Here is a 19,774-nt window from a genome sequence, read left to right on the forward strand (position 1 = left end):
AATATGTATAAAAGTAGACTCGATGGCCTTCATTGTGGCACAGAATAGTGATAAATCCAATTCATTAATTAATCGACTCTAAAAAATAATAACTGTACCAATCTTGACTAAATATCGCATTCCCCAAGTTCTCTAACATGATAATACTTTTCAACAAGAACAATCTCAATATAACAATGTGAGAAGTTATAAAGTCACGACAAAACCAATGAACAAGGTTCGACTTTCCTAAATAACCTGAATTGAAAATCTTCAAATAACCTAAAGCACTGTCCTCACGGATTCAAGTACCGTGTTGCCCAGTTAGCCAAGTGCCATGCATTCTTCTTTCCAGGAGACATTCCACTGTAAGGATATTCATTCTCATTTGCTATTTTGTTGAGGTCATATGACAGCATGGAGCAATTTCTTCCTGCAGAAGTGGCCTCATCAGACCCATCAGAGGAGACAACGTCCTCTTTCTCCATTGAGTCTGGAACCACCTCTCCTGGTTCTTCGGATGCCTCTTGGATCTTTGGTCGAGATAACCCTGAGAGTCCAGCATCATATCCAAACACAAAGGAACAATTGATAGATTAGAGTGTGACATACAATCCTATTATATTACCATTGCATATATAATGTATTTCTTACTGTCCCGTAGTCGTTCAAGGCCATGTTCTATGAGCTTGAATTCCTCCCGTGATGCAACATCCAGTTCAACGACCAGAGTATTTTCATATCGTGTCTGTACAAAGTATTTATTATTAGTACTATGAATAAGAAGCAGAAGAAAAATGAAAGCACACATAGACCAACTATCAATCAAAAAGATAATAAGGACAGCAAGATCTTGCCCATTATTCTTATCATTGGCATTAACAAAAAATTCTGATAATCCACCGTAAACTCTTTCTCAAGTCTTAGATTCTTATCACAAGCTTCAAATTAAGAAAGAAGACCACGAGTTTTTTTATGAGAGATAAGTCCATGCATTGGTCTCAACTTACCATTTTATCAACTACACTTTTCAAAGGCTAGCCTCTTAAACAACTCAATCTTAAGAAATCGGTCTTAAATGGGGTTTTTAACTGAGGTTGTACTATGATCCAAGTATCTATCCACCTGGATTTGTCCGAAGGGCTACTTTTCTTAATTTGAACTGCATTTTATTTGGTTTTGGTTTCAAATGGTGAGATACACAATATCACGGTCAAAATATATCATGGACCACCTGAAACTTGTAGGGATATGTTAGTAATCTTTTACAATGCTGAGTGAATTAGAAAATCACTGGCCATACTAAATAATTGGGTGCTTTCTTGAGCCAGCTCACATCATGCCAATACAAGCAATTACAAATTGAGTAAATACAGAAACCGGCACATATTTGTATGTGGTAGATACTAGCAGACAACTTAAAGCAACTAAATTTCTTCTAGCAAGGGGAAATAGAGTTTACTCTCATCTAAAAAATACAATTAAATCTCCATCCTCAATGGTGACTCGGCTTATTTAATTCTAATCCATATGAGATGACCAAAAATGCACGTATAAATGCAAATCTGTTTCACTTGTAGCAATTTTACCAAAACAGCACAATGTAGGAAATTAGCTACATAGATAGAGAGATGTGGTATAAATTAGATAAATCGAAAGGTAAAATTGGAAGTATTACCTTCGCCTCGTCAAGTATTTTCTGTGTGAACCACAATTCCGTACTTGTTATAAACTCAAACCCAAATTTAGCCCGGTACTTTCGGTCCCAAAATAGCAATTCCTATAAATTTAACATAATCGCCTGAAATGGGTTTCAACAAAGAATATGACAAGGAAACACATACTAATTAATTAGGGATCAGCAAACAAACCCTCATCAGAGAAGCCGGCGCATCACGAATGGCTCGATAAAGGTGACTTTGTCCAGAAAAGGCATCAACCATGACTGTATACGCGACTGATTGAACCACAACTGCCTTGCAAAGGATGTTGCGTGGTCAAACGAAGAGAATGGAGACGCCTCTATCATCTTCTCTGCGAACCAAAAGCTTCTGGTAATGGGATAGAAGTCTCGGCTTTCCAATTTCCCTGATAGGCAACGGAGATAGATAGAACATATAGGGACAATTAAAAATGTGATTGGAGGAAATCTTATATGAGAGGCAACAGTTAGAAAAAAAAAGACCAATTATGTCAGAACCCAGTCAAATAATAGAGATTTATATGAGGGGATAAGTTTTAAATAACAAGAAATAACTCAATCGAGATATCTTTTCTGATAATGAAATGACTAGAATACATTCAACTATCTCTCCTAGGTGAATCATGACAGTAGTATATATGCATAAAATCTCATGAATATGAGCTACATCCATCATGGAGAAATGTATATTAGGAATCGGCGGCCTCATCACAATCATCACCCACGTCATGAGTGGATTCCTCTAAAACCTCATCTCTTGTCAACCGCAAGCCTTCGACATCAAATTCAGTCAAGCTCGTCATACATATTTGGGGGTGAAAGTCGACCTCACAATGTTCATAATCTTCGCCCATGTCAAACAAATCTCTAGGCATCACATGGACTACTACACTCCATCTGTTGTCCACCTCATCATCCACGTAGAACACAAGACGCGCCTCAGATGCTAGGATGTACGGCTCATCGTCTTCTCGATCACCGGTGTGAATCGGATTGGTAAAATTGACACAGGTATGACCCAACTAGTCTTGTCGTATGCCTCTGCCCGACGTGGTGTCTGCCTAGAGACACTTGAACAAGACTACATTGAACTGACCACTGTAATTTAGCTCGATGATGTCTACTAATCTCCCGTAGTACGATGCACCGCCGACGGCAACATTGACATCCCGTTTGCTTGCATAACTCCTAGTATCCGAAGTGACATAAATCCCGCTATTTTGTGTTTTCATCCCTTTCTCCCTCGAGATGGTTCTAAATTTAAATCCATTGACGTTGTAAGCTTGATAGCGTCTTGCCTGAGCAAGGGGTCCACAGGCAAGCCATTGCAACTCGTTCGAATGACTGGTGCTTCCAAATGGGACCTAGAATTGAACCATTAGAGGCAAGAAAGCATCAATATGGAAAGTGGAATCCTATGATATTAAGGATTACCTGATGCCTAAACCAGTTGGGGAATTCTCTGTGCACCACACTATCTATAAGAGACTGGGACCTTGTTTTGCTTCGCATTTTTCTCTTTGTGATGGCTCTGTACTCACTATGCATGGTGAAAAAAGATGTTCAATTTTACTATCGTTAAAGCTATATTGGCTCGCTGCATAAATTTAAAACTCAGGCTCTGTACTTACTCCAAGAATTTCTCAACAGCACCGCAATTGACAAGTACACGACGGTGTGCTTGAAACTTTTCGGTTGCGGTTAGAGTAAAAAATGAAGATGCCCCGACTACCTTTCCGACATCTGGGATCATGCTGGCAATCTCGCTCGGCAGAGCATCGCTCGGCCGGTCGTCAACACGCGTCGGTCGGTTGATCCTAGTCTCGACATTATCTAGGTATCTTGAACTGAATATGAGAATCTCCTCAGATAAGTAACCCTCTGCAATCGATCCTTCAGGTTGTGCCCTATTACGCACATACTGTTTGAGATGACATAGATACCTTCGGAAGGCAACAACATATAAATTACTATATGATAGCTATCCCATTAAAACAGAACGCGAAAGCTTAAGTAGATCTCTACCTCTCGATTGGGTACATCCACCGGTAATGCACTGGGCCACCAATACGTACCTCGTCGACTAAATGCACCGTTAGATGAACCATGACTGTGAAGAAGGAAGGTGGAAATATCATCTCCATGTGGCATAGAGTTTGGACCACACGATCCTGAAGGAGAGGAAGTTGTTGAGGATCCATGGATTTACTACATATTAGTCGGAAAAAGGTTGATAACTCAGCCAGGACGACGGCCACTGTGGTAGGCAATACGTGTTTTGACGCAATTGGCAATAGATGTTCCATCAAAATGTGGCAGTCATGACTCTTCAACCCGAATAACTTGCGATATTTTAAATCAACGCAGCGAGAGATATTGCTAGAGTACCCGTCAGGGAAGACCACATTCTTGATAGTCCTAAGAAAGACATCCTTCTGTGGATTGGACATGGTAAAGACTGTAGCAGGATACTTTCCACCTTCAAGTGGCCATATATCTTGCCTGATTCCCATAAATTGGAGATCTTTTCGAGCTTTTAAGTGGTCTTTGGATCTACCACTCTCGTTCAACATGGTGAAAACAATGTTGTCGCATACATTCTTCTCTATGTGCATCACGTCAAGGTTGTGACGTAATTCGTTGTTCTCCCAGTATGGCAGATCAAAGAATATACTCCTCTTTTTCTAGGGAGACTCATCTTGCATCACGGTTTGCTGTCCGCGCCTTCTTTTGCTGCCCACCGCTTGCACCTTGCCCTGTGAGACGGGCACACCGTCCAATTGTCTCAGGACATCCCTGCCAGTCAATTTGGTAGGTGGGGATCTATCCTCTACCTTGCCATCAAATCTACTCCGGTCCTGTCTATATCTGTGATCACGATTCAGAAAGCGACGATGACCCATATAACACCATTTCTGACTGAAGGTGAGTCGCCTAGTCTCGGCGTCCAAATTGCACGTGGGGCAAGCTCTCCCGCCGTACGTATTCCAGCCAGATAAATTGCCCAAGCCAGGAAAATCCCTAATAGTCCACATCAACGCGGCACGCATCTTGAATGTTTTCTTCTCACTGGCGTCGTAGGTATCAACACCGGCCCACAACTGCTTCAACTCATCGATCAGGGGCTGTAGGTATATGTCTATGTCATTGCCAGGCATTTTAGGACCGGGAATAATCATAGAGAGAATAAAGTTGCTTTGTTTCATGCAAATCCATGGGGGTAAGTTGTATGGAATAAGAATCACTGGCCATATTGAGTACTTTGAACTGAGGTTTCCATAAGGATTGAAGCCATCACTGGCCAGGGCTAAGCGAACACTGCGCGGATCACCAGAAAAGTTAGTATATCTCATGTCAAATGCTTTCCAACCCTCACCGTCTCTGGGATGCCTCAAGAAACCGTCAGAGTTGGTTCCTCTCTTGTGCCACAACATGTCTACTAATGTCTTGCTGGACATGAATAATCGCTGCAACCGTGGAATCAGAGGAAAGTAGCGGAGAATCTTCGCCGGCAGAGGTTTCCCATTCTTCTTGACAATGGCGTTGATCCTTATTATGGAATTCTTCCGGGTCTTTTGCTTCCACCTGGATGCTCCACACTGTTTGCATCTAGACAGATCCTGATCGGAGCCCCGATACAGCATGCAGTCATTTGGACATGCATCTATCTTCTTATACTCAATTCCGAGCTTCTTTATGATCCTCTTGGCATCGTGCAACGTCTTCGGAATCACTGCATGCTCAAAGGCATCCCCCAGTAGCTCTAGAATCAAACCGAAAGCCTTGTCACTCACTCCACACATGCACTTGATATGGTAAAGCCTCACCAAGAAAGACAGTTTCGAGAATTTTGAGCATCCCGGATACAATTCCTGCTCGCCATCCTCTAGCAAGTCGTGAAAGGCACGAGTCTCGCGGCTAGGTTCGTCAGATATGTACGGCAACCCCTCCGCAACGTCTTCGACGTGACCATTCATCGAGTCTTCATCGTCACTCTGCAGTCCCGGGAAGTTGAATGCGTCGTGGACCATGTCACGAATTTGATCTCCTGAATTTATGGTGGGTTCTAATTCTTCCCTACCGCTAGGTCTCTCGTCCACTATCCTCTCACCGTGATGTAACCAGAAGGTATAGTTAGGGGGAAAGGGTTTCATCAGAAGATGATCGTAGGCGTCCTCTCTAGTTTGAAAAAATCGGAACCCACACAAAGGGCATGGACAATGTATCATCCCATCGGATGATGAATTAGCAAATGCGAAGTCAAGGAATCTATTCAAACCATTCCTATACTCTACACTACCTCGAGGCTTTGTAATCCAGTTCTTGTCAATGTCTAAATAAATGAAATAGCACAGACAACTAAATGAATAGTAAAAAATTACATTAAACTAAAAAAAAGAGGAAAAAGATGGGGTGTGTGTCAAGAAGACCAGTAACAGTTTATCACAATTATGAGATGGGAGAGTACCATACGTAATAGACTAGACAATATATTGCAAGCAAAACTATGTAGCAAGCGACGGAATAACTCAAAATGGAAACAGAATTAAAATTACTTGCATCCCAAATAACATGTAGCTCACAAAAAGTATTGAGGAGGAGGCTTACTCATTGCAAAATTCTGTGCTTTCTTAAAAGAATACTTCTATAAAGAATTGCTAGTTCCAAGCCAAAAAAATGAAAAGATAAAGAAAAGCTTCCTTAAAAATTGAAAAAGAAAACAGGAAAAAATATTAAAATTAAAAAATATAATCAAAAAATATAACTAAACAATCATAATGTACATAGAATAAAATCTTCAAAATATCTTAAAAATGGAAAACATAACAGGAATGATAGACAGATTTAAAAGATAACAAAAAAAATATACAAAAACAATTATAACAGATGTAGCATAGAATCTTAAAATTGTAGATATGTTATCTTAGATATGCTTCTAAGAAAAATACCAAGTGAACTACGACAAACTCTTCTTAAAAAAATTACAACTGCGTCGATATATAACTTTTCATATATTGAAATTTAATTTGAGAATTTTTTACCATCTCCGATTAGTTTCAATTTTTTATGTACATAGATATACCTAAAATCTAATTTAACGGCATCTATATCCTACCCATGATAGAAAATATATAATCCAAATATGTCTACGTCAAGTATATAAAGATTTCTTTGATTAGATATTTTGAGTATTAGGAAAATAACTCATACAGCACAAGATTGATGAGAGAGGCCGTAAGCCTCACAATTCAAATCATACTCCCAGTGTCCAGCATGAAAGAATTCGCTAATATTATACAATCTCCGAATTAAAAAAATGAAATTATAGTGGAGCAAGAATAATGCTACAAATTAAAGAGGAAAAGCCAAAAACACACAACTTAAAATAATTGATTCAGTAAAAGACGACAAAGAGTTGGTTCAGTGAAAAAAATAAATTATTAAACCCAATAATATACAAGACTCCCAGAGTATAGCTTGTAACACTTTGATAGTACTGATAATAGGCAAAAGTTGTGGTGTTGAGAAGTTGCCAATGCTGGGTATTGCTTATAACACATTCAAAATATTATCGTATGCATCAAGCTCAATTCCTTCATATTATTTTCCTTTTTCTAACTAGGAGACTGATCAATTAAAATGCTCACATAGGCAAAAGATGAATAGAACAATATTAATAAATCCAAATTGTCATACTCATAACAATTAACAATGTTGAAAGGAAAATAACCTTGATTAGATTGTCCTCTAAAAGCTTCTCTGCTGCAAGTAACTTTGCAATTCTTACCACCTGCGAAAACAGACACACACTTGGGTTACGATGTTGCTTCCTGCACCAGAACCTTCTTCATGGAAAAGCCTATGTGCAATCTCACCTTCAAATCAATCTGCATTGGAAGAGCACAATTTCAGAGAGATTGAAAATATTACCATTTTATTTACCTTATTCAAAGATTGAGGGTTTATATAATTTTTGTTTTGTTTTCTTCCTTTTTGAATATTCGTATGTGAATTTCAGGAAAATAGCTCTTCAGAGTTTAGCACTAGCTTCAGAGGTGATAATGAAAGGGGGTTATGTTACTGTGTTAAGAATTAATGTCACTTCTTTAGATATATACATGACCATGATTTCCGTTATCTCCAACTATGCCCACTTTAAAGATAGATGAGATTAATTAAAACAGAGCTTCTAGATGAGAGATAGATGAGATTTCTCTACATTTATTCTTGAACAAAACAGATAAATCCCAAGAGCAGAGAAATTGAGACATCAAATTCAAATCCAAAAGAGACTGGAAGAACAGCTAGATGTATTTATCATTTATACAATCCAGATAGTAGTACAGTTGGTATTTTTATGCATTTATTTTTGGTATTTTTATCAAACCTTGGAAAAAAATATTATAATTTGGCATAGTTTAACTAAAAAAATTGAAAAATAAAAAATGAAACATGCTTCATAACCAATAGGTACAGAAGAAATCGCAGATGAAAATAGAGGCTCAAGGAAAGTATTTGCATGATGTGTTAGAGAAAGCTCAGAGGACACTTTCCATGAAAAGTTCAGGCAATGATCTAGAACCATCTCCAATACTCAATTGACCGAATTCAACTCTGTCTTGTCCAGTTTTATGGAAAACATGAACAACAAAGATAGCAAACAAAGTCTTAATTAAACTATTGTAGTCTTAATTTCATATAGGATACTAGCATCTAAAGTCTAAAGTAGTATTTATTTATTATGTTTATCTAAATTGAGATACTGAAAGTTTAGTTCTTATTATTTAAAATTTAATTAAACTAATCCAATTTAGTTGATGTTTTATGAAAGAAATAAGATGGTTATAACAAAGTCTTTGATTTTTCTTCCATAATTCAAATCCAAAACTTCAAAAATCAATAGATCAAAGTGACTACCAAATGGATGATGAACGGGTGCTCCCTAAACTGTTCTACATCAAAACGACCTAAGTCAACCTAGATTAATTAAACTTTACTATTATTTAATTAATTTAATGACAATTAAATAAAAAGAAAAAAGAAAGAATCTACTCGCCTCGAGATCCTAATCTGTGAACATTGAGGTCTCTAACAAGGTAACATCTTACAATTCCTAGCACATAATCAGAATCTTTCTTTCCATATGATGAAGCAATAGTTAAACTGGAAATAAATACTATTTTTATGAACAAATGATTAAAGATTCGGTCCTTTATGTTGGAAATACTTAACAAGAATCACATGACATATACTCATCTTCACAAGTTAATTAGTGTTTTTTTAGGAAGTTGTAGCTAACAAATAAAATGTGTAACTCTTCTAAATCATGAGTATGGTTCAACATCCCTAACTCTTCTAAATCATGATGTTAAGTACAAATATGTATGGATTGAATTGGCTTAATCTAGATCCAAAAAACATTCTGTTAACAGTGAATAGTTGTTATTGATAGTAGTTTTGTGAGAGAGATCACGTTTGATGTAAAAGAATTGTAAAATATTTTACACAAGATACATTATTTTTACTGAAATGGCAATTTTTAAATTTTAAAGTATTACATCAAATTGGTGACAGACAGGTTGTATAAAGGAAAACTGAATCAAGAAGATTCAGAGTTTGAAAGGGAATTTGATTAGAAAGGAAGTAGTAAAAAAAAAGGCAGAACAAAAAGCTCACTTAGCCAAACATCTCAACATTATATTCACAACCGAAGAAGCACCATGTTCATATACATGATTTATGCTTTTTCTCTAATAATGTCAACAACATTAATTCCAAAGCCAAAATCTTTGACACCAAACATTCCCTCAATCCTCCTAAATCCTCTTACATAGTCTCAAAACAGAGAAATTCCAATAGCAGAGGCATTGAGACATCAAATTGAAGTCCAAAGAGATTGGAAGAACAGCTAGATGTATTTATCACGTATAAGATTCAAACAATAGTACACTTGGTATTTTTATCAAACCTTGAAAAAAAATGGTACAATTTGGCATAGTTTAACCAAAAAAATGAAAAATAAAAATAAAACATGCTTCATAACCAATAGGTACAGGAGAAATTTCAGATGAGAATAGAGGCTGAAGGAAAGTATTTGCAAGCTGTATTAGAGAAAGCTCAGAGGTCACTTTTCATGGAAGGTTCAGGCAATAATCTAGAAGCATCAAGAGCTCAATTGTAGGAATTCAACTCTGCCTTGTCCAATTTCATGGAAAACATGAACAACAAATGTAGCAAACATGGAAGGTTCAATTCAGTTTGACTTAACAAGCAAAGGTAGCTATGATCTTGTATCTGCAAGTGGTGGTGGATATGAAATTGAATCCAAAATGCTGTCATAAAGGCTATGATCATTTTGAACTATCATATGTTTTTTTTTCTTTTATAAGTTACATATTAGGAATAAAGTTTATCTGATTCACTGCACAATATCTTTAATGATCTTAACGTCATGATGAAATCTTCATAAAATTCTACATTTATATTTACGATTCTACATGAGAGATAGATGAGATTAATTAAAACCAATCAAGTCTCATCACTTAAGAGAAACAAAATAACACAGCAATTCATTCTTGCTGATCATCAAACACGTTTCAAGTAGTTAAGTTATGACAGAAACAGGATGGCGAACTAACCAGGGACAGGGAGAGGCCGCGATAGCTCAGGATGGCGAACGGTGGAGGGTGGCTCGACAGTTTTGTGCACGGCGGGCAGAGTACCCAGGATCAGCAGCACCTTCGCAGTGGAGCAGCGACGGCAGCAGAGTTTGCGCGCTTCCAAGGACTTTAAGCAGGTTCTGCTTAATTTGGGGAAGAATGAATTAGAATTTATAGGAGAAGTTAAAAAGGGGGAAAGGAGAAATTGTTAACAAATCTATCAACAACCTTGTTTTGGAATAGCAGCAATGGGTGTGCTTCGCGGGCTACCAAGTACTCTTCACAGGTTTTCTACAAATTTTGGGGGAATCAACTCAGGGTTATAAGAAAAAAAGAGGGCAAAACAAAAATTGATTTTAGATTGGATCCTCACCTGGCAGCGTTTTTGATGGAGTCGCCGCTGATGATAAGGCAAGCGAAAGAGTTCTGCTTCCCCAGCATGTTTTGCGGCGGCGAGGTGTGTGGCCTCCAGATCTTCGCCGCTATTTACCGTGCCTGGCATAGTCCTGGCGGCGTTTTTGATGGAGTCGCCGCTGATGATTGTGGCACGCGAAGGAGTTCTGCTTTCCTCAGCATACTTTGCGGCGGCGAGGTGTGTGGCCTCCAGATTTTCGCCGGTATTTACCGTGCCTGGCGTAGTGACAAAGTTATGATTTTCAATGAAATTGGTATCTGTTGTTTACGCCCCAATATATATTTAATTTTTTAGTTATCTTTGTTGTTGGTGTTAGTGTCAAATTAGAGCTTCTGTGGTGTTCTTCTTTCCGATACCATTTTTAAAAAAAATAATGAGATGCCTGGAACAATAATTCGACTTCGTGCTCAGCTTTTAGGCTATTCTAAAAATGAATGATGCTAGAAAGCTTGGATTCAGTGCTCATTATAGTGCTGATTCTGGGAAAAAGTAAAGACTATTTAAAAATTTCAGTTCTTTATTTATGTATATCTAGGCAGTGCATTATTTGAACAAGAAATATGCATTATGCAACTGAATCCAAGGTAGAAAATTCTCTCAAATTGGTTACTTTTTTTAATGGATAAAGTTTCCTTAATTGATTTGTTATTTTGAAATAATTGCAATTTACTTAATGCACCCATTGTTTTCACTAAGTACTAACATCCTTTACTGTTGGCTATTGTTTAATTTCATCTTCCTTTAATGGTCTAATCTCTATAATGATTTAGTGAACGTGTTGTTCAAAGAATGACTTCCTCATATGTTCCTTTTATTATTTGATTATTTGGTAAAACTATGCATACTTTTGTAGCTGATATATTACTATGAATGCCTTTTCTTTTGTTCTTTTGACATTTTTTTGTATGTGCATTATATTTGTGCTTGCTGTAGTGCTTCCGTTAATGCCTATCAATCATGTTTTCTTAAACGAAGTTATAAGTGTTAATTTATTTGTTACACATTTATATTTTGTTGTATATCGTTAAATTATTATTACTTGGTTTTTTATTTCATCACAAGATTTTGAGATCTTTAAAAAAGGATGCACATAATTAAGGAAAGAGAATTCATGAAAAGATTAGGAAGGAAGCTCATGAGAAGTTGAAGGTTGGTTTATTTACTTTTGTTTTGATTTCATTATTAATACAATCTTGAAAGGAGACAATAGTTATATTGGTTACTTTAGGTGGAAAGGGGTGATGTTGTGCACTACAATTATCATGATGAAAGACGCAAATGAAGATTCTCATGGACAAGGTATTGGATGCTTGAACTTTGTGTATGAACTATTTGTTTATTTTTAAATGCTTTATATTAGAATAATTGAGCTTGAAATCATTATAGTGTTAAACTTGGTGTAAACAAAAATTATCTATTTGATTCCGGAGTCTAGGTTTGTCCAATATTTTAAACAATTTATAGGATAAAAATTTCCTAAAGTCTGTCATTTTTTGTGCATTATGTCCTTACTAACATTCTTTTTCATGGAGTATAACTTTTTTTTATTGTACTTTAGGTTACACTTGGTGATATGGCTAAGCTTGCTACAACAAAGTATGATGTTAATAAGAAAGCTTATGTTTGTTTTTCAAATTTTTAAATTGTCAATATTTAAGTATCTGAAGTGTCTGAGTCATGTTTTCTAATCAAAATGCTTACAATTTCATGCTGCAATACAAAAAGATTAAGAGGAACATTACCAATTTTTTCAAAAGCTCAGACACTTGAGGATGGTCATCGTTCTCCTAGGAAAGCCCAAAAACAATTTAGGCTTTAAGGTGAATGGGTTATATTTTCAACTTTTTTTTTCTATTTCTTGTCTAGTGGTCATCTTCTCTTTATCAAAAAATAAATTTTAAATATTTTTATATAGCTCTCCATGACTCTATGTATCTTTCAATTTCATTGTTTCTCTTTTTGATATTTTCAATTGCAAATTTTAATTCAAACAATTATAGTTTAGGTATTAATTTAATATTTTATTTTCTTCGTAACTTTATATATTTTATTTTATTCTCGATTTATTCATTTTTATTACTTATTTTTTATCTTTTGTTCTATTATATGTACCTATGTTGCGTATAAAATTTTAAAATGAATTGATTAATTTACTAATTTAGAATATATTTTTTATTTTTAAAAATAGTAATAAAAAAATATTTTTTTATAAATTATATATCATGAATAGCATTTTAAGAATAAGAGTGTTTACTAACTTTTTTTAATTTTTATATCTCCATATAATTAATAATATTTAACAAAATTTATTTTAGTATATATATTTTTGCCCCCACTTTTAAAATTTTCTGAGTCCGTCACTGCTAAGAACCAACATTAACCATTATATGAATATGATTTTAGGATTACCAATACTTTCACTGTAGTTTACTTAATCACCCATTATTTTTATTCTTTTTCAAAACACTTTTTTTTTTGAAAGATTTATCATTTGAAAGTTAAATTTTGGGATCAAATTCTCATGGTTGTGTTGTTTCTCTCGATTGATTAAATAAAAAGGTTTTAATATTTCTCTTTTAATATACATTTAGCATGAAAAATTGAAGCTATGGTAAAAGTGGATGGCATTGGAAATAGTGGCAAGATTAGAGAAAGAGTCACTTACAGAAAAAAAAAAGAGTGAGAATAGGTAAGTTCTTATTTATCCAAGTGCTCTGTAATCTAGAGGCTTACAGCTTTTTTTTTGCTTATGTAATCTTTGATTCTATTTGGTTGAAATCCTATAATTTATAAAAAATTTTGATTTTTTATTTTTTTAATTTATTTTTTGACTTAAGTTTGTTGTGATAAGTATCTTTATATAAATGTGGTTGTTGATCTATTTATACCAAACTCTAAATAAGGTTTACAAATTTATATCACTTGCGTTCTCCATCTGCCCTTAATGCTCCTTGGTTCACCAAAGCCACCATCCAAAGGTTTTGTTTTTTTTCCTCTTTCTTGGCAATTTTAAGCAAGGTTGTTTATCTCTTGAATTATGAGTTTTAGGTATATAAATGGAGTTTATGAGTTGTGAACAAAAAGAGCGTGTTTCATGGTGGGTATTGATGTTGTGTACGTTCTCTCTCCTGTTAGATCATCCGTACTCCATCATCTTAACAGCAGCAATTTCTTTTGTTTTCTCTTCACATCCTCTTTATGTTGATTACTTCTTCCATTTTTTATTCCCTAACCTAATTTAATTCTCGTCCTTTCTCTTCTAACACTTTTTCTCAACTTCCTTCGCTTTTATTCATCTTTCTCCATCATCATTAATGTAATCCATATTTCTTTTTATTCACATTTTAATGTTGTATCCCCCTTTCTCTTTCACCTATCATCCAGGCTTTCTATAAAGATAAGAATGATGTTGTTGTGCCGTTATGTGAGGCTGCCGAGATGATCAATGATGATGATTATGGGATTCGACAGCAAACAGGCGGTGATAGTAGTTTCTATGGCTCCATATATTATTCCAGAAGTACTCCTGATGTAATGGTCTCTTCTTCTTTATCTCACTTCTTATTTCTTATTTCTTATCTTCAACAAAAGAAAAGATATAAAATTAAAATTTTTACTAAATTCTCGGGTTGTTGGTGTTTTTTTTTTTTTGTGTTGGAAATGGGGTTACACTACAACAAACCCGACAGATGGCGGCGGGTATTTTGCGGCGGTTGAAGCGGCGGCTGCTCTGGGTGTTGGTAGTCGTTTGTCTTTTAGCGGCGGTTTTTTTGGTAACCGCCGCTAATTGTACACAATCGGCGGAAGATGCTGATCCACTGTTTGCTGTTTAGCGGCGGTTACAGTCGAACCGCCGCCATCTTGTAACATTTATATTAACTTCGATATTCGGACGTTATAACTTTTTACAGGCTAACAGAGTACGGACTACTTAATTTCTCGCTAATTTCTTGACCCTCGTAATACAAAAATGTTGTCTTTCATAAAATATAGAGTTTTCCGTTAGTAATTAAATTGAGTTTGCCTGTATTTTAATTTGTCATATATTCTAATAAGTTTATTTTCACAAATACGTTTCATGTTAAGGAAACATCAACCGTATCACTTGTTTTACGTTAGAAAAAGTTTAGTTTAATAATATATTTAATGAGGTGAACAATCTTGAAAATGAGATTTTTCCTTTTAGTATAAGAACTTCTATGTTTGTATTCAGGCATAACTATAAAAGAAATAGTTAAAGTATGTATAAATTAATGCTAATTTCAAATTAGCATGTGTTTATAATAGGCTTCTTCGAACTTAGATCCTACTAATCATAAATCAATTAATTGTAAATGTAGTGAAATAGGTCACACTGCAATCCAACTATTAAATTAAAGGACACAATGTAGTTTTTTTGGCAAACTAGACATCACCTTTTAGGCACCATAGGAATCACCTGGTTTGAATGAAAAATCAATTACCGAACTTCTTCTTTTCCTGTGACATCAACATTCACATGAATATATACTTTGCAGAAAGCGAGGAAGAGAGGATAGATAGAGAGTTTGCTGTATTGCTGGATGCTTGTTTAAATACGGTGAGACCCATTTACTAAGAAATTTACTTATGTTTGAACACACACATATTCAGAAAACTGTGAATAACATATCATAAATGGTGTGCTCCAAATCACAATCCTTCCTTAACTACCTTTGTTTGCAATCTTTGATTATATTTTTTTCTCAAGCACTTCTCATCCGATTTAAAATCTTGTTAGGAAGCTCATCTTGTGTGCTCCCTTCTACGGTTGTCGTGTTGTAAAATCTATGGTGACATTTTAATATGCAAAATTTCAATAATAGATGTGATTTTTATTTAAGGCATGTAATCTGTGTAGTTACACTGAATTTTTAAATTAATTACATTTGTATCATTGGCTTTTGGTAGGTTTTTACTCTCTAATAAGTGTTAGTAGTTTGCTTGAAGGTTTGAAAATATGCCTAAGAAACCGCAGTACAATTGTATCTCCAACGCTGGCACTGAACATGTTGCTGAGACTGCCGAAAGTTCTTCGGAGGATGAAGATTATGATCCTGAGGCTGATGAAGTTGACTCATGGGATGATTACGTTGATGACTTATATGCTGAAGAAGAAGCTGTACCCCGGAACAAGTCCAACGGTCGCAAGGATACGGATTATTGGAATGTTGTTGTAAGCGGTAAAATATCTGTCATTGGTCTGCATTGTTTAATCATAATTGGATGGACTTTGTTTTTTTTTTATTTTAAGGTAACACTAATGTAATTAATCCTTCTATTTTGTTTCTTAGATGATGGCATCACAAGAACGATGAGTTTGAGCGTCAGAGAGGCCATAGTTCTTCCACCTAGCAGAAAAATCATTTTGGAGTTTAATGAAGAGTTGCAACCGATCGGTCAGGCAGCTGGATTATTGAGTGGGTTTCTAGGGAATCTGGGTGCTGACTTTCAACATTTTCCCATCAATGAAGACAGTTGGAAGACAATGGACAAAGCTTTAAAGGAACATGCATATGAGACAATTAAGGTATGATATTAAAATTTAGAATTTATTATGTTAATTAAAATCAGATCAAATTCTTACTTTTGCATTTGTGGACGTGCATCACATTGTGTCTCAAACTTTTAGCGCACCTTCCTGTATGAGGAGGATGACAAGGGAAAAATAAAGCGGGTAATGATTAAAAGGTTGGGAAAAAACTGGAAGGAAGCAAGAAACCACTTGTTTCACAAGGTTTACGACGAGAAAGAGAGTTTCGAAGTAAATGCCAAGCGTAACCCATCAGGAATAGATGCACAACAATGGAGATGGTTCATTAACTATCGTTTGAAGGAATCTACAAAGGTAAGTAATATTAAATTGGTACTCCATTTAATGTTGCAGTTTTTAACATTTTTTATACCTGAATAAAATATTTATAGAAAGTGGTATAATTAAAAAGCCAAAAATCTCTCGAATTAGTTTCAAAGATTAAAAAATAAAATCTGTGACACTATGAAGGCATCATTACTTTATACAATTAATTGCATGATAAACTGTATTTGTGTATTTATGTATAGAAAATGTGCAAACAAAATTCTCAGAATCGGTCGAAGCAACTATATACACACACTGGGGGCTCTAAGACAACAGCAAGGCTAAGGGATGAAGAGGTAATTATGTGTGTATTATGTTTGATACATATATTTTTGCTTTGTTATATTCTTTTGTAAGATGTATGATTTGGCAAATTTTTTATGTGGTTGTAGGAGAAAAAACAGCAAAGACGCATCAGCAGAGGAGAGATGTTTATTATGACTCATAAAAAAAGGGATGGCTCATATATGAATGATGATGCGCGTGTTGTTGGAGTAAGTAGTGGTTAAGAATGATTTACATGTGTTACTCTATTCATGTTGCTAACTTCAAAAACACTTAAACTTAACTCTGGTATGTGTGTAGGAAGCGATTGAGAGTATCGAGAGCCAAGGTGGAACCTCAAAGGAGATTTCTGCTACTGATTCACTTGCGCAAGTCCTTGGAAAGGAGCATTCAGGACGAGTTCGGGGGTTAGGTTTTGGACCATGTCCAAGCGAAATTATTCATAATACTACACAATCGACCCCTAGAGTGCAAATTGAGGAGTATCAGAGAGAGCTTACAGAATTGAAGGAAGTGGCAGCAGAACAAAAGGCGGAGATTACAGAATTGAAGGCAGAAAAAGCAGAAGACAAGGCAAAGATACAGATCATGGAGAACCTGGTGAAATACATCATCCAACAGCAAGGACATACTTTGCCACTTGAAATTGATGCACAGCTTAAGTCATTGGGGGGTGGAGCAGAATAGGGATCTTAATTGCAATTTCTTTTCCTTTGTGAACAGTATACTTTGAGAAGTATTTGTTATTAACTATTTTTGTTTGTGATATAAGTCAATTATTTTTTTTAGCAGAATAGAATTCCACTTCATTGTGTTTTAAATCAATTATTTTTTTTACTATTGTTGCAAACATAATCCGTTAAATTTATACGTAACATTATATATTTAAAAGATTTGTTAAATATTGATGGTGATATGAAAACACAATTCAAATAATCAATTTAAATCAAAACAAAATTGAAGTTTTAGCAGCGGTTACTATAGGATGACGCAATAGCCTGAAATTTTAACAAAATTAAATAGCGGCGGTTATCTAACCGCCGCGACATCTGCGTAAAATCAGTTCTGGAAGATAGCGGCGGTTCATAACCACTGCGAAATGTTTTCGACGCTAAAACCAGATTTGCAGCGGTTATTCCGGCGGTTGTTAAAAACCGCCGCTAAAGGTTTACCGGCACCCTTACTAGCAGCGGTCAGCCAACCGTTGCAAAATGTCTAGCGGCGGTCAAAAAACCGCCGCCATCCGTGATTCCAACCGCCGCCATCTGCCGGGTTTGTTGTAGTGTGTGCAGATGTGGAAAGATTTTAATTCACAAGGCGAAAGAAGGAGGCATTGATATCATTGGAACCTATGTCTTTTGGAATGTTCATGAACCTTCTCCTGTACTTCGCTTTATTTTATTTTATTTTTACTCGTTCTTTCTCAAGTCTTTGGTTCTGTCTTTGACTCAATCATCTTCTCATGAATTTTTCTAATATTTTGAACTATGTTCTGTGGTGTTTTTTGGTGATGTGAATGAAATTTAGTACAATTTCAAATTTAGGTATCATCTGGTGAGGTTTGTGAAGAAAATACCGAAAGTAGGGCTCTATGTTGTTATATATCATTAAATTATTACTTGATTTTTTTCATCACAAGGTTATGAGATTTTTTAAAAAGGATGCACATAATTAAGAAAAGAGAATGCATGGAAAGATCAGGAAGGAAGTGATGCGTGAGCATCTTTTCTATCTTTTCCTAATAAATTTGTATTTGAATTGTTAAGTTTAATCAATATTTAAATATCCTTTAGCCATTATAAATGCTACTTTGAGTTGTGTGCAATTATGTTTATTTCAGGTTGCATTTTGGACGAATTTGATAGAATTTGTGTGAAGAAACGAAGTCGCAACAAAACCAGGAGGTGGCGCCAAACTTGGCGAGCACTACACTTTACCATTACATGTGGTCTCAACCGCACCAAACTTGGGATTCTCCAAGTTTGGCGCCACACACTCAGACTCCAGGAATACAAGAAGTAGATGATGAAGCCAAACTTGAGACATCTCAAGTTTAGCGCCAGCTAAGGAAAGCTTGAAGATTTCATACGGCCTCAACGACGCCTCCAAGTTTGGCGCCACCTTTAGCATATCAAGTTGTCCCCATTCGTCCAAGTGAAAACTGCACGAATTATTTATTAAGTTTTGATTAAACTTTATTTTATTTTTAAAATAGAAAAAGATATTATTTAGCTTTAAGAAATATAATTTACATTAATTAGGATTAGATATAAAAGGGAAAAGAATCAGTCCTTTGGGCTCCTCTCTTCTCTTCTACCTCATTTCGCAATTGACAGTTTTTTAGAATCCTTATTTTCTCTCTGAACCATGAGCAACTAAATCTCCACTGTTAATTAAGGTTAGGAGCTCTGTCTATTGTATGGATTGATACTATTATTTTTCTATTTTAATTCATGTACTGATTTCTATTTCAAGAAATTTTTTCGTTCTTTATCTTATGAATTTGGGTGGAACGGAAGTATGACCCTTGTTCTAATTGAGTTCTTGTATAACTTGGAAAAGCTCTTTACTTGAACAACAGCTTGAAAATAATTTCTCCTAAATTTCTAATTATCTGGACTTAATGGGATACATGACATATAATCCTCTTATATTTGGGTATAATTAGGGTTTCTGTGGCATATAAACTAGAATTGAACTTCACCTTCTAATTGGAATCAAATGACCAAGGAATTGGCAGTTGATGAAAGTTAGAGGAGACTAAAAAGATCTAAGGAATTACGGTTTAGTCACATATAGTTTGCCATGAATTGAATCTTGCATGATTAAAATAGTTAATAAGAAAAGTCAATCTG

At 35.4% G+C, this 19,774-nt stretch overlaps 3 protein-coding genes and 1 long non-coding RNA gene across 5 annotated transcripts; 2 read left to right on the forward strand and 2 right to left on the reverse strand.

Moving 5' to 3' along the window:
- Positions 37-11,310, reverse strand: LOC107612629 (uric acid degradation bifunctional protein TTL-like). 2 transcript variants are annotated; one of them, XM_016314326.2, is made up of 9 exons: positions 10,715-11,310; positions 10,570-10,632; positions 10,321-10,481; positions 7,558-7,569; positions 7,413-7,472; positions 1,851-2,067; positions 1,658-1,759; positions 634-727; positions 37-529 (listed from the first exon to the last, which is right to left on the reverse strand). In XM_016314326.2, the coding sequence occupies exons 6-9, from the start codon at positions 1,920-1,922 to the stop codon at positions 276-278; spliced, it is 522 nt and encodes a 173-aa protein (XP_016169812.1). In that variant the 5' UTR covers positions 1,923-2,067; positions 7,413-7,472; positions 7,558-7,569; positions 10,321-10,481; positions 10,570-10,632; positions 10,715-11,310; the 3' UTR covers positions 37-275. The 2 variants fall into 2 exon arrangements, with proteins under 2 accessions (XP_016169812.1, XP_020964664.1); XM_021109005.1 differs by lacking the exons at positions 7,413-7,472; positions 7,558-7,569.
- Positions 2,074-6,392, reverse strand: LOC107610612. Its single transcript, XM_021109004.1, has 2 exons — positions 3,116-6,392; positions 2,074-3,045 (listed from the first exon to the last, which is right to left on the reverse strand). The coding sequence occupies exon 1, from the start codon at positions 5,908-5,910 to the stop codon at positions 4,366-4,368; it is 1,545 nt and encodes a 514-aa protein (XP_020964663.1). The 5' UTR covers positions 5,911-6,392; the 3' UTR covers positions 2,074-3,045; positions 3,116-4,365.
- On the forward strand, positions 11,770-12,390 carry LOC107612631. The gene is made up of 3 exons (XR_001613824.2): positions 11,770-11,905; positions 11,985-12,055; positions 12,315-12,390. It is a non-coding gene; the product is annotated as an uncharacterized LOC107612631 (long non-coding RNA).
- LOC107610613 lies at positions 13,126-17,699 on the forward strand. Its single transcript, XM_021109006.1, has 9 exons — positions 13,126-13,870; positions 14,141-14,287; positions 15,274-15,335; positions 15,714-15,957; positions 16,069-16,304; positions 16,407-16,622; positions 16,838-16,930; positions 17,027-17,128; positions 17,220-17,699. The coding sequence occupies exons 4-9, from the start codon at positions 15,735-15,737 to the stop codon at positions 17,604-17,606; spliced, it is 1,257 nt and encodes a 418-aa protein (XP_020964665.1). The 5' UTR covers positions 13,126-13,870; positions 14,141-14,287; positions 15,274-15,335; positions 15,714-15,734; the 3' UTR covers positions 17,607-17,699.

Source organism: Arachis ipaensis, chromosome B08 (genome assembly GCF_000816755.2).
Source record: "Arachis ipaensis cultivar K30076 chromosome B08, Araip1.1, whole genome shotgun sequence".
NCBI classification, from domain to species: domain Eukaryota; kingdom Viridiplantae; phylum Streptophyta; class Magnoliopsida; order Fabales; family Fabaceae; genus Arachis; species Arachis ipaensis.